Source organism: Mus caroli, unplaced genomic scaffold, assembly GCF_978045245.1.
Source record: "Mus caroli unplaced genomic scaffold, Mus_caroli_1 scaffold_8, whole genome shotgun sequence".
NCBI lineage: Eukaryota > Metazoa > Chordata > Mammalia > Rodentia > Muridae > Mus > Mus caroli.
The window spans coordinates 84,242,014-84,257,393 of NW_028227263.1; the positions used below are offsets into that span (position 1 = coordinate 84,242,014).

The following is a 15,380-nucleotide window of genomic DNA, read 5'->3' on the forward strand; positions in this document are numbered from 1 at the left end:
TATTTGTGAGGTGCAATGTGTGATTTAACTTTAATAATTTTTTTAAAAGAATGTGGGTAACCTTGCATTACAAGCATAACTGTTCAGGACTGAGTTCTTCTTGGTAGATTTTTCCTTTGATGAGTATGAAGTGTCCTATTTTTTGTTTTGTTTTGAAAACTTTTCATTGAAATATGATTTCATTCTATATTAGAATTGTAACACCAGCTCGTTTCTTGGAACAGTTTGCTTGGAAACTTTTTCCAGCCTTTTACTCTGAGGTATTGTCTGTCTTTGTCACTGAAGTGCATTTCCTTTATGCAGTCAAACATTGGGTCCTGTTTACATATCCAGTCTGTTAGTCTATGTCTTTTTATTGTGTAATTGAGTCCATTGATGTTAAGAGATATTAAGTAAAAGTGATTGTTTCTTCCTGTTATTTTTGTTGTTGTTACAGGTGGAATTATGTCTGTGTGGCTATCTTCTTTTGAGTTAAAAGAAGATTACTTTCTTGCTTTTTCTAGGGTGTAGTTTCCCTCTTTGTATTGGAGTTTTCCATCTATTATCCTTTGTAGGGCTGGATTTGTGGAAAGATATTGTGCAAATTTCTTTCTGTCATGGAATATCTTGGTTTTTTGATCTATGGTAGTTGAGAGTTTTACTGGGTATAATATGGTCCACTGACATTTTAGGGTCTGCATGACAGCTACCCAGGATCTTCTGGCTTTTGTAGCCAGTGTTAAGAAGTCTGGTATAATTCTGATAGATCTGCCTTTATATGTTACTTAACTCTTTTCCTTTACTGCTTTTTAATATTCTTTCTTTTGTTAGCATTTGGTGTTTTGATTATTATGTGACAGGAGGAATTTCTTTTCTGGTCCAGTCTATTTGGAGTTCTATAGGCTTCTTGTATGTTCATGTGCATCTCTTTAGGTTAGGGAAGTTTTCTTCTATAATTTTGTTGAACATATTTAATGGCCCTTTAAGATGGGAATCTTCATTCTCCTCTATACCTATTATCTTTAGGTTTGGTCTTCTCATTATGTGTTGGATTTCCTGGATGTTTTAAGTTAGGAGATTTTTGTATTTTGCCTTTATTTTACTGTTTAGTCAATGTTCTCTATACTCCTGGGATTATCTTTTCTATCTTGTTTTCTTTTGGTGATGCTTGTGTCTATGACTCCTGATCTCTTTTCTAGGTTTTCTATCTCCAGGGTAGTCACCCTTTGTGATTTCTTTATTTTTCTATCTCCATTTTCAGATATTTGATGACTTGTTCAATTCCTTTACCTATTTGGTTATGCTTTACTGTAATTTTTTAAGGGATTTTTTTATTTCTTCTTTAAGATCTTCTAACTGCTTACCTGTGTTCTCCTTATTTCCTTAAGGAACTTATTTATGTCCTTCTTAAAGTCCTCTTATCACCACCAAAAGATGTGATTTTAAATCTGAATCTTGCTTTTCTGGTGTGTTGGGGTTTCCTGAACTTGCTGTAGTGGGAGACCTGGGTTCTGATGATGCCACGTAGTTTTAGTTTTTGTTGCTTATATTCTTATGCTTGCCTCTCACCATCTGGTTATCTTTAGTGCTTCCTGCCCTTGTTGTCTCTCACTGGAACTTGTCTCTCCTGTGATCCTGGTTGTGTCAGACATCCTTGGAGTCCAGATGTCTCTGAAATCCCTTGATTCTGGGATCCTGTGATCCTCTGATCTTGTGGTCTGGGTGTGTTAAAACTCCTGGGAGTCAGCTGCCCTTGGGATCCTGAAATTGTTGTGTGACAAGCTCCTGATATCTTGTTGTTTCATATCTCCTTGGAGTCAAATTTTCTCAGGTGTTTCAGAGTGATTGGCAAGCCAGAGCCCTGAGTCTGCTCAGAACACAGGTGCAAGCTGGAAGGAACCCAGACCCCTGGATGGGTGGGGTTTTGTGTTTCCCTGGTTCCTGTGGGGATCCCTGTTATGCTGAGTACTGAGAAAGATGTGGAGTCAATTGTGATCTTCACTGTGTCAGAGCTCCAGTGATTTTGGATGTGTCTATTATCCTGGGAGTTGAGCTTCCTCTCTGATCCTGCACTCCTGTGCTCCTGGGCATGTCAGAACACCTGCGATCCTGTGATTCTGTTTTCCTGGGCATGTTAGAGCACTTGGGAGACAGGCTACCTCTAAGTGTTGTAGTAGTGGGTGCAGAACCAGCCCCAGGTCTGCTCCAGGTGCAGGTTCAAATCTGAAGGAACCCATGTCACTGGCTGGGCTGGGGTTCCTGTTTCCCTGGATCCCACGCGTTTCAGTTACTCTGGATTTTGAGGCAGATATTGTGACCTCAACTCTGATCCTGTGCATTTCAGAGCACCTGGGAGTCGGGTTTCCTCTGAGTGTTATAGGAGTTAGTGCAGAGCCAGCTCCCAGGTCTCCTCTAGGCGCAGGTGCAAACTGAAGGCAGAAATGAATTTTTAAGTACTGGACAATTTCACAATTTTATCATAATGCTTAATTGAAATTTTCTGTTGGGAAATGGTGCATCTGCCACATAAATGTATTTTGAAATGCAGAAGAACTTCTGACACAAAATAAATTTAGCTCACCCATGCCACAAAGGAATGAAAACCTTTGCTAATATGTATTTTTGGAGGTTTCTTGAGATAAACTCTCAGGAGATTTTCATTAGAGGGGAACAGTAACGTGACTCCAAATTATAATGACAGATGCTGTGATGGGAAACATAGGTCCATTGGAACATGCTGTTTATGGGACTAAAGTGTTTCACATCAGGTTTAGAGTAGACTAGATGTCTTCTGAAAGGTAAAGGGAGGGATGGAGCATTGCAATGCTGAGAAACATGAGAATGTGCATTAGGCTATTAAGGAAAAGACTACTTGTTTCTAGTCTGAGGTAAATATTATGTTCATAGGGCTAGGTATATGATATTCAGTTTAGCTATGAAATATGCCGTGTTATGAATTATTAATTTATATAATTACAGGATGGGTTTACACCTCTCCTGCTAGCACTCCGGGAAAGAAAATTCCTCATGGTAGAATATTTAATAAAAAATGGTGCAAATATTCATGCCCAGGATGATTATCAAAGGTACTGTACTTTGACTTTTAAAACACTACTGGTGACAAGAATAGTAAAAAAATCACTCAAATCCAAGCCATTGCAGGAATATACTAGAAAATATCAAAAAAATCAATTGCATTAATTATATCTATTTTATGAAATGATTATAATAATAATATGTATTTATTATTCATATAGCAAAGAACTAAATCTATATCTTTATTTATCATATCTATCTATCTATCTATCTATCTATCTATCTATCTATCTATCCAGCTACCTATAATCTATATCTATAGATCTATGTTCCCTGTTATAATGAGATTTTTCTCATTTACAATATTATTTTGTCCTTCATATGACCTTATGTGAGCTGAAAGGCTTCATGTAACTGTTATGTAAATTTTGAACTGTATGTAAAATTACTGATTCATCATGAAATTTATAATCATTTTATTTTAATTTTAAGTATGAATAAAGGTGAAAATCATGTTGCATGATTCTTTGCTTTAAATTTATTTCTTTGAATAATACTTATATCAGGTTTTTTCCCAAATAACTATCTTTACCAGACACTTTTAATATTGCTTTTTATATAGTAATTATTTGTAGTTTCATTATCTTGTATCAATTAAGTAAAAAGTAGCTTTAATTGGATACAGTTCAATAAAGATAAATGGTATGTGAGTAGTAGTGAAACTCTTAGTGATACACGACAGTATTAGTTTCAATTTTTCCAGTTTCTAGTCATACCTTTTTGAAAAACCAACTTGAATGGTGGTTGCAAACTTATGCAGTGGCACACAGTTCAGTCAGTGCTTACTAGAATCAACAATTGAAAGCACTATGCCATGTATTTTTTATCATTGACATTATTTTATAACATTACTAATATGGTTTTATGCAAAGGGCTATTCCTTATTTGACAGTGAATTCTATTACATTAGAGTACAAAGGAAATGATATTCATTTTCATATAAATTTTCTATACTTCTGGTAAATGTTCTTCACATAGCTATTCATAATAAACAATTTAAAATATGCATTCTCCTATAAAAATTACACCATGGGTCAAGAAGTGTTTTTGCTTGTTTTCTCTCATTAACCTTATAGACACTTTACAAATCTGACCTCTGTGCTTTCAAGATTCTTAAATCTGGTTAGTAAATGGTTAATTATATATACACACCAGTCATACATTAATTTAGTAAAATATATTATTTTCAATGCTTAAATATGTCAAAATTTCAAAATATATTATATTCAGTGTTGAAATAATTTAATTGTCTCTGTCATTCTAGAACAGCACTCATGTATGCTGTTCAATGTGATTCTGAAGCCATTGTCGAGCAATTACTGGAGAAAGGTGTTGATCACTCCTTAAAGGATGCATTTGGATGGAGTGCACTTCAGTATGCAGTGGCAGGGAAACGCAAAGTGTGAGCATATTTATCAAAATGCTAATTATCACTAATTTGGGGCATGAAATATTTACTAATGTTGTATTTTATACAAGGTAAGACTGCATTTTTAAAAATACTTTTGAAATAGAATCATTTTAGTCAGCTGCACCTGCCAAAGAGCATGCAGAGGGATGGATTAGTCTGAAGTAGCTATGGGTGCAGGAAACTTTATATCAGGACTGATTTATGGTGATTCTTGGAATCACACTAAGGGATCTGAATGTACTAGGCATGTGATCTACCACTGAGCTTCATCCTTAGCCTCTCTTTTGAAGAGCAGAGAGACTTTATCTTTGAACATCTTAGCATAGTATGGTTTATGGTTCATTACAACTGTAAAAGCCATTCATGGTACATAATTTTATTTTATGAATTATTATTTTCCTCTCCAAGTCTATACTTTAAAAAAAATCCTGTTATTTCCAATTTGGGAAATATTTTAATCATCCTGCTCCCTGAGTGCCCAACCAAAGTTTGAGGATATGTCACGTTGCTGTCCCAGACATGAAAACTTAGTAAGCTTTTGTTCACAGTGATTTGGTACTATTAAGCCTGCCTCTTGCTCTGGTGTTAATTTTGACTATCAGGCTGTACCTACTGATTATGATCTCTGAGTACCATAATAATCATGGAGGCATGAGAGCTGGGTGGTCCACCTGCCCGTATGTTTGTAAAGTCAAAATTTCTCCTGTATAGCAGTCTCTTGTGAGACTATGCCTGGGCCTAGCAAACACAGAAGTGGATGCTCACAGTCAGCTATTGGATGGATCACAGGTCCCCCAATGGAGGAGCTAGAGAAAGTAACCAAGGAGCTAAAGGGATCTGCAACCCTATAGGTGGAACAACAATATGAACAAACCAGTACCCCGGAGCTCTTGTCTCTATCTGCATATGTATCAAAAGATGGCCTAGTCGGCCATCACTGGAAAGAGAGGCCCATTGCAAACATTATATGCCCCAGTACAGGGGAACACCAGGGCCAAAAAGTGGGAGTGGGTGGGTAGGGGAGTTGGGGGGAGGGTATGGGGGACTTTTGGGATAGCATTGGAAATGTAAATGAGGAAAATAGCTAATAAAAATATTAAAAAGGAAAAAAAAACTAGGCATTAAAACAAACCCATGACAATAATGACCATTAAATCATTTTCAAGCGTACATCAAGACATTAAAAAAAAAAAAAAGTACTGTGATCTGGCAGCCAAGATTTAAAATTGCCCTATACCCATAGGTAAGTGTCTGAATCTTATCACATATGCAAAGCATTCCATTATTCTAGAAGATGATGGCAGGCAGTTATTCAGAAGAGTCTCTCCTTTCTGTCATCTATTTTTGTGGATATAATGAATTATCAAATGGATCTGATAATTTGCAGAGAGGGTCCAGAGATATTTTCCCTCTTTGATAGTAATCTGTACACAAGTATTTCTCCACTTTACACCATTCTCTGTAGCACCATCTGTGTTGTGGGAAATCTCTATCACCTTTCAGAAGGTGTCAGGAAGTGGCTTTTTTGATATTAAGAAATATTTCTCAAGACACTTGAGTCTGTACCTTAAGAGTTCAGGATATTTTCCAAGTCTGCCTTAGAAGGAAGTCGCTAAATATATTTCTGTGAATGTAAATTATATTAACTGTATTTAATAAGCCCCATTGCATCTCATCAGTATGCTTATGAATATGTGAACAATGATTTTTGTCTTCCATATAAGTTGAGGTTAAGGAAGAAAATTCAGGATCAGTATGACAACTTGTTGGCTAAAGGAAGAAGAGCAAGAGAGCAATCCATGTCTAGTGTCTTAGGCTGACTCTCTAGTTCAGTAGTTACAATGTCTGGTATAGCATAATTGGATAATAAACCCATTGATGAATTACACAGTGGATTTCATTTAAGATTCTAATCAGCTCAAGATTGAGAAGCCTGATATATAATGCTTTACTATTTATATACATATTTTGAGGTGGTGAAATTTTCATACTCACCTGGACAAATAAAATAGTAAAATCCTGACTTTTGGAATCCTAAGTTGGAAGCCTAAGAAAAACACTGTCCCAGAACAAGGAGACTTGGGACTCCTTCTAATATGAGGGTACTTTCAATACTGTCAAGATTATCTAGATGGTTTGAACTGTAGTATCCTTGAATCAACACCCTTTCATTTTGTACTCTTTTTCAATGAGAAATTGTGTAAAAATCATTTAGAGCTTATACATTTGAAGGGTATGGCAAAATGTTCTGACAAAATCTTTGCTTTAAAAAATACTCTTAAGAATTTAATATGATTAAAAAGTTTCTTATTAGTATTAAAATAATAACTTTATCTACCACTTCTGTACATGGCAGAAAGAGTTTAATTTTGGACTATGAGGACTCACTCCTCTTAGGTCAACAAAATATCTTCTCAGGTAAGTCTTATTGCAGTTCCATTCTCTATAGTTCTTCCTTAGATGAGAAAGGTTAAAGTAAGAATACTTTGATTCTCTGTAATAGAATGCCATTTATGTATATGCCCAAGAGTTGTACAGCTGTATCATGAGGTTCATCTATTCCCAATATCCTGAAAAACATTCACACTGCCTTCCATAAAGGCTCTACAAATTTGCACTCCCACTATGAGTGGATAAGCGTTTCTTTTACCCTGTATCCTCAAAGAGCTATTTTTATTTTTAAAAATACATTCAATTGAAATATAATTACACTGCTTTTCTCCTTCCCTTTCCTGTCTTCAGCTTCTTCTCAGCAACTTTAAAAACCAAGTGTCTATTGACAATGGAATTATTCAAGAAATTAGTTGTTTGAAACTGTGTTGACCTGTAAAGCTTATGAGTTATTTTTGAAATTTTTATTGGTTATTTTATTTATTTACATTTCAAATGTTATCCTGCTTCCCAGTTTCCCCTCCACAAACCCCTCTTCCCTCTTCCCTCCCCCTGCCTCTATGAGACTGCTTTCCCAACCTCTGTTATGTATCCAGATGGAGTCATGAGTATCCCTTGTGTACTATTTGGTTGGTAGTTTAGTCCCTGGGAGCTTTGAAGGGTCTGGTTGGTTGATATTGTTGTTCTTTCTATAAGGTTGCAAACCCCTTAAGATCCTACAGTCTTGCCCTAACTTCTCCATTGGCGTCCCCATGCTCAGTCCAATGTTTGGCTGTGTACATCTGCATATGTATTGGTCCAGCTCTGGAAGAGCCTCTCAGGGAAAAGCTATACCAGGCTCCTGTAAGTAAGCAGTTCTTAGCATCAGTGATAGTGTCTGGTTTTGGTGTCAGCAGATGGGATGGATCCCTAGGTGGGGCAGTCTCTATATGGCGTTTTCTTCGGTTTCTGCTTCACTCTTTGTTCCTGCATTTCCTTTTGACAGGAGGAATTCTGGATTAATATTTTTGAGGTGGTTACCTCAACTGGGTGCCATCCCTACCCACTGGATATAGTCTCTACAGGTTCTATCTCTCCTTTGCTGTGTATTTCAGCTAAAGTCCTTCCCGTTGGATCCTGGGAAACTCTTGCTTCCTTGGCATCTGTGACTTTTTAGTGGCTACTCCCAGTTCCCTTTACCCCACTGCTACACACCTACTTTCAAATTCCTGATCCTCTCTTTATTTACTTCTCCCCCATCTCCTCCCATATCTGAACTGATCCCTTTTCCTTCACCTTTCTCTTTCCCTCCCACATCCCCCCCTCTCTCTCTATTTCCCAGAGATTATTCTCTTCCCCCTAGTGAATAGTACTGTAGCATCCACACTTCGGTGTGATCTTCTTTCTTCTTGGGTTTCATATTTTCTGTGAGTTGTATCTTGGATATTTGAGCTTTATGGCTAATATCGTTGAGTACATACCATGTCTGTTCCTTTGTGACTGGGATACTTCACTCAGGGTGATATTTTTAAGTTCCATCCATTTGCCAGTGTGTTTCATGAAATCATTGTTTTTAATGGCGGAGTAAAACTTCATTGTGTAAATGTACCACATTTTCTCTATTCATTCCTCTGTTGAAAGACATCTGGGTTCTTTCCAGCTTCTGAATATTATAACTAAGACTGCTATGAACATAGTGGAGATTGTGTTCTTGTTATATGTTTGAGCATATTTTGGGAATGTGTGGCCATGAGTGGTATAGCTGGGTCCTCAGGTAGAAAGAACTAGTTCCAATTTTCTGAGGAGCCACCAGACTGATTTCCAGAGTGGTTGTACCAGCTTTCAATCCCACCAGCAATGGAACAGTGTTCCCCTTTCTCCACATCTTCACCAGCATCTGCTGTCACTTGAGGTTTTGATCTTAGCCATTCTGACTGGCTTGGAGAGGAATCTCAGAGTTATTTTGATTTGCATTTCCCTGATGACTATGGATGTTGAACAGTTCTTTACAAGCTTCTCAGCCATTTGAGATTCCTCAGTTAAGTATTCTGTTTAGCTCTGTACCCTATTTTTAATATGGTTAAGGTTATTAGTTTTACACTGGAAATATATACTTGAATATATAAATATGTTTTTAAATTAACATGTTGTGATGAAAATCCTTCTGCTTCAGCCCCATAACATTTTACCATACTGAGTTTTTTCTTTCTGAGAACATTAACATGTTGCATGGTTCCTTAATATCCCTTGCACACTGCATTGGATTTCTATAGTTTTTTTAATTTCACTTTATGTGTGTTTTTCCTGAACATATACATGTAGAATATGTGTATTTCTGGTTCTTGTGGGAGACAGATGATGTTGTGTCCTGTAGAACTGCAGTTATGTATAATTGTGTGGTATCATATAGATTCTAGAAAAGGATTCCTGGTTCTCTCTAAGAGCAACAAGTCTATTAAATTCTTTGTCATTTCTGCCATCCACACATGTACTTCTATAAAAACACATTTTTATTTTCACATTAACAACAAATATATTGCAGTAAGTGAACATGATTATTGTCTCATATATATCAATGCGAATATGACTTGTATCAGTAAAACAAGACTCACTATTCAATTGTTTCAGAATTTTCTTTCCTAAGTCATCAAAACAGGTTTCCTTGTAATACATTTTAACTAAACATATTTAGATAGTTTTTTCATTTACCTTCTTTCCCCAGCATTCCCCATGCAGCAGATTCTTCCAATTCCACCCAAGTCTCAAATTAACATATACTTCCCTAGTAATTATTACTAAATGCACCTCCCCCTACACAGAGCACCCATACTCACATGTACACACACTTAACTACAGTCTACTGAGATCAATTTTATTGTTTGTATGTATATGGCTTCAGTGCAGACTACAATTTCATTGGACAAGCAAATAAAGGATTCATCCCCGAGATAAACTAAATCTCCTCATCTCACCACTCATTTGTTTCCTTGTCCTGGAACATGCCTTCTGAGAACCCATGCCCACAGCTCCTTCATTAGCATGTCTATTCCCTCTGTTCAGATTTTGCTTATACAGATATCTCCTTGAGAGATTGTTTCACAGTAGACTTTCTGACTTTGTTTTTAAAATTTTTTAACTAGGTATTTTCTTCATTTACATTTCCAATGCTATCCCAAAAGTCCCCCCATACCCTCCCTCCCCCACTTCCCTCCTCCCCACTCCCACTTCTTGGCCCTGGCATTTCCCTGTACTGAGGCATATAAGTTTGCACGACCAATGGGCCGCTCTTTCCACTGATGGCCGACTAGGCCATTTTCTGATATGTATGCAGCTAGAGACACAAGATCCAGGGGGACTGGTTAGTTCATATTGTTGTTCCACCTAAAGACCCCTTTAGCTGCTTGGGTACTTTCTCTAGCTCCTCCACTGGGGGCCCTGTGATCCATCCAATAGCTGACTGTGAGCATCCACTTCTGTGTTTGCTAGGCCCCTGCATAAAATCACTCCAATTGTCTCTTCTGTGATGTATCTTGAGCCACAGATGCTGGAATTGTGATGAAGATGTATCCAGTGGGACTGTTATCCCTTCACTCTGTTGATCTTTGCTTTGTGTCCACTTGTATATTCTGGTGATGGTCTCCATTCTCTACAAAGAATGATCATGTTTTTGATCATGTTTATCTTCTTAAAAAGAAACAGATCTTAGATGCATTGATTCTTTGTATTGTTTTTTCTTGCATTTTTAATTTTTCATGTTTTTAATTCATTATTTTCTACTTTAAATTCTACTATTTCTAACCATCTACTGTTTGGTGCTTTCATTTGTTCTTATTTTTCCAAGTTCATGAGTTGTATCATTATGCCATTTATTTGTCTTCTGTAAGAATTAGAGCTTTGAACTACTTTCTTAGAATTGTCACAAAGATTTGGTTGTGTAGTGTTTCCATTTTCATTTTTTCTTACTTTTGTTTTTATTACTTACATTTTATTTTTCTTACTTGATGTCCTCTTTGATCCATCCAATAGTGAATTGTTTAAACTCTATGAGTTTATATGCATAGTAGAGGGTTTTTTTTCTGTCAATGTTAAGTTTCATTACACAATGATCAGATAGGATACAGGGCATTATTTCATTTTTCTGAATTTCCTAAGGATTTCTTTGTGTCCTAGAATATGCTGTGCCTTAGTAGAACTTCTATGTGCTGCTGAGTATAACACATATTCTTTGATGTTTAGGAGGAATATTTTGTTAATTATCTGTTATTTCCATTGGATGAAGATACCATTTAATTCTGAGATTTCTTTCTTTACTTTTTGGCCAGATGACAAAATTCTATTGGAATAATTGGGGCTTTGAAATCATCTTCTATAATTGGGTTTGTCAAGTCAATCACATAGATTCTTAGGAATTTGGGTGAAAAATGTTAAGAATTGTACTATTTTCTTGATTAATTGATACATAGATTAGTGCAAAATTCCCTTTGTGTCTCTTTTTTTGTGTGTTCATTTAAAATCTCATTTGTCAGGTTTAAAGACGGGAATACCTACTTACTTCCTGATAGTATTTTCTTTGAATATCCTTTCCATCTTCTCATTATAAGATAGTGTCTGACATTAAAACTCAGATGATTTATTTTTGGTAGACAACAGATAGTTGGATTTGTTTCTTAATCTAGTTAGGTACCCTTTGTCTTATGATGTGGAAGGCACTAATATTTTAAGTCATTATTGAATGGTGTATGTAGGTTTTTCAGTCTTTTACTTTTTCTTGCTCTTTTGTGTTGCTAGGTGTCTTTTTCATTTCAGTAAATTATAGCTGTATTTTCTTTCTTTTTATATTACTTTATTTTTACATGTTTCCGTTTTATTTATTTTTTCATATATTACATCCTGACTGCAGTTTCCCATTCCTCCCCTTCATCCTGCTCCCCTCCACTTTCTCTAGGATCCGTCTCCCTTTTACTTCCCCTCAGAAAAGTGGAGGCCTTGCAGGGACATCAACCAAATGTGGCATAACAAGCAACAATAATATATATTCTCATATCAAGGCTGAATGAGGCAACTCAGAAGACATGGGAAAAAGTCAGAGACAGCTCCTTCTCCTACAAGAACACCAAGTTACACAACAATAACACACATATAGAGGACCGAGGTCAGACTCCTTGATATATGTGAGACTCCCTTATCTCTGTGAGCCCACTTGAGTCCTGGCCACTTTATTCTGTGGACCATGTTTATGTGTTGTTCTTGATTCCTGTGGCTTATAAAAATCATTCCTTCTACTTCCCAGTACTTCCCCAAATATTTGGTTATGGGAATCTGCATCTGCTTTAATCTGTTGCTGGATAAAGTCTGTCTGTTCTCTCTGATTATCCTAGTACTAGTAGTTTCTTGTCTCAGCACATCCTGCAGGCATGACAACCTCTAGGTTGGAGGTTTTGTTACTAAGCTTGTGTCCCACTTGCTGTATTGCCTGGTGACAGATGATAGACAGTTCAGGGTTTGTGTCACTGATTACTTTGCTAGTGTCACCCTCATAGATTTCATGAAGTTTCTACTGCACAAGTTTCTACCTTGCTCTCTAAATATCCCTCAATTCTAGTTGTCACCCCTATTATTTGCTCCTTCAATCCCCCCAACCTTATCCTTCATTTTCCCATCACTGCCTATCTCCAGTTTACACTGTGAAAACTATTCAGCATCCTCTTTTCATGAATATCCTTGCATCTCTCCTTAAGCCCTATTTGCTACATAGCCTTTCTGGGTCTATAGATTATAACATAATTATTCTTTTCTTTACAGATACTATTCACTTATCAGTGAGTATATATGATATTTGTCTTTCTGGGTCTGCTTTGTCATGCATAATGATTTTTTTCTACTTCTACCCATTTGCCAGCCAATTTTATGATTTTATTTCTTTTCAATCAGTTGAGGAATACTCCATTGTGTAAATATATCATATTTTCATTTACCTATTCTTCAGTTGAGAAACATCTAAGTTGTTTCCTGTTTTTGGATATTATGAATAAAGCTGCTATGAACATAGTTGAACAAGTATGCTTTTGGTAGGATGGAGCATTTCTTTTTGGTATATGCCCAAAAGTGGTATATCTGGTCTTAAGATAGACCGACTCCCAATTTTCTGAGAAACCACCATATCAAAAGTGGCCATACAAGTTTCCATTCCCACTAGCAATGAAGGAACATTCCCATTGTTCCACGTCTTTGCTAGTATGAGCTGTCATTTTCATTTTTATCTTATCCATTCTGACACGTATAAGTTATAATCTCAAAGTTGTTTTGATTTGCGCTTCCGTAATGGCTTGAAAATTAAACATTTCTTAATGTGTTTCTAAAATATTTGGGATTCCTCTGTTGAGAATTCTCTGTACCTCATTCTCAAATTGGATTATTTAGTTGGTTGATGCCTAGTTTTATTAAGTTCTTCATATATTTTGAATATTATCCCTCTGTCAGATATGGAGTTGGAGAAAATCTTTCCCCATTCTGAAGGCTGTTGCTTTGTCCTATTGATGGTGTACATTGCCTTACAGAAGCTTTTTCTGTTTCATGAGGTAATCTTTATAATTGTCAATCTGAATGCCAGTCCTCTTATTCTCTTCAGGATATTTTCTCCTGTACCTCAAGGAATTCCCCATTTTCTCTTTTATAGATTCTATCATTCTTGTTTTATTTTGAGGTCTTTGATTCACTTGGACTTGAGTTTTGTGCAGGCTGGTAGATATAGATCTGTTTCTTCTATATTTTGATATTAAGTTATATCAGCACCATTTATTGAAAATTCTTTCATTGTTCAATTGTATATTTCTGACTTCTTTATAAAAAAAAATCAGCTTTCTGTGACCATGTTGATTTATGTTTGATTTTTATTGATCCCATTGGTCAACGTTTCTATTTTTATATAAATACCAAACACGTATTTACTATTGCTCTATAATACAGCCTGAGATGAGAGATGGTGATATCTCCAGATCTGATTGTATTGTATAGGGTTGATTTTAGGTATCCTGGGTTTTTGTTTTTACATATGAAGTTGAGTATTGTTCTTTCAAACTCCGTAAACTATTGTGTTTCATTGATGGAGATTTCATTGAATTTGTAGATGACCATTTTTACTATATTAATCCTTCTGATTCATGAGCTTGGGAGATCTTTCTGTCTTCTAATATTTTCTTCATTTCTTTTTACAAAGACTTGACGTTTGTTTCATACAGTTCTTTTATTTATATGGTTAGAGGTATACCAAGATATTTTATATTATTTGTCTCTATGGTGAATAATGTTGTTTCCTGATTTCTTTTTCAGCCTCTTTGCATTTGTATATAGTGGGATACTGATTAAGCTAACTTTGTATCCAAACACTTTGCTGAAAGTGTTTATCAGCTGTGAGGAGTTCCCTGGTAGACATTGGGGGTTGCTTAAGTGTACTACCATATCACCTGCAAAAGCAATATTTTGCTGTATTCCTTTCCTATTTGTATCCCTTGATCTCCCTAGTTCCTTTTGCTCTAGCTAGAAGTTCACATACTGTATTAAATATACAGAGAGAGTGGACAGCTTTGTCTTGTTCTTGATTTCAGTAGAATTGTTTTGAATTTTCCTCTATTTAAATTAATGTTGGCTATTGGTTTGCTGTAAATTGACATTATCATACTTAGGTATGTCCCTTGTCTCCCTGATTTCTTCAAGGCTTTTATCATGAAGTGGTAATGGATTTTGTTAAACTTTTTCAATATCTAGTGAGATTATGTGTTTTTTTCTTTCAGTTTGTTTATATGGTGGTTTATATTGACAGATTTTCATATGCTGCACTATCTTTTCATCTCTGGGTTGTAGCATACTTGATCATGAGGGATGATCTTTTTGATGTGTTCTTGGGAATCAATTTGCAAGTATTTCATTGAGTATTTTTTCCATGCATGTTCATGAGATAAATTGGTCTGTAATTTTCTTTGTTGAATCTTTTTGTGGTTTGTGTATCTCATTGACTGTGGCCTCATAAAATGATATTAGTAATGCTCATTTTGTTTCCTTTGTGGAATAATTTGAGGATTATTGGCATTAGATCTCTTCTTAAATGCTTTAATAATTTTATTGAGAACATAATTCAGCTTGACAAAGATGTGATACAAGCACAGTGGAAGGGAAACAGACAAAGAATAATAATAATAGAGATTTCATTTGTGTCCTGAAAAAATTGTAGATTTCTAATTATCAGAAAAATATTGCATTTCATTTGCATTTAATAATTTTTGATATATGTTTTAATATTTGAGGGGTTAATATTTTCTTATTTATGTCATATCAGTATTAACATTTAGTTAAGAAATTATAATAACTTCCCACATTTTCTGAAAACATAAACTTAGTGAATGCAATGGAATTTACCCATTGATTCATCAGTTACCATCAATTTAAAATGGGTATATCCAGTTTTTCACGGAAAGGTAAATCAAATCTAGAGCTACCTACAATACACAGGACTGGATATGTCTGGCTC

General features: G+C 35.7%; 1 protein-coding gene across 1 annotated transcript in view; it reads left to right on the plus strand.

Moving 5' to 3' along the window:
• The window catches only part of LOC147002968 (uncharacterized), a 157,629-nt gene that overhangs the window by 14,755 nt on the left and 127,494 nt on the right, over positions 1-15,380 (plus strand). The window contains exons 4-6 of the mRNA XM_085840896.1: positions 2,959-3,065; positions 4,340-4,477; positions 6,843-6,904. Coding sequence (XP_085697022.1) covers positions 2,959-3,065; positions 4,340-4,477; positions 6,843-6,904 — 307 coding nt within the window. The remainder of the gene's footprint in view (positions 1-2,958; positions 3,066-4,339; positions 4,478-6,842; positions 6,905-15,380) is intronic.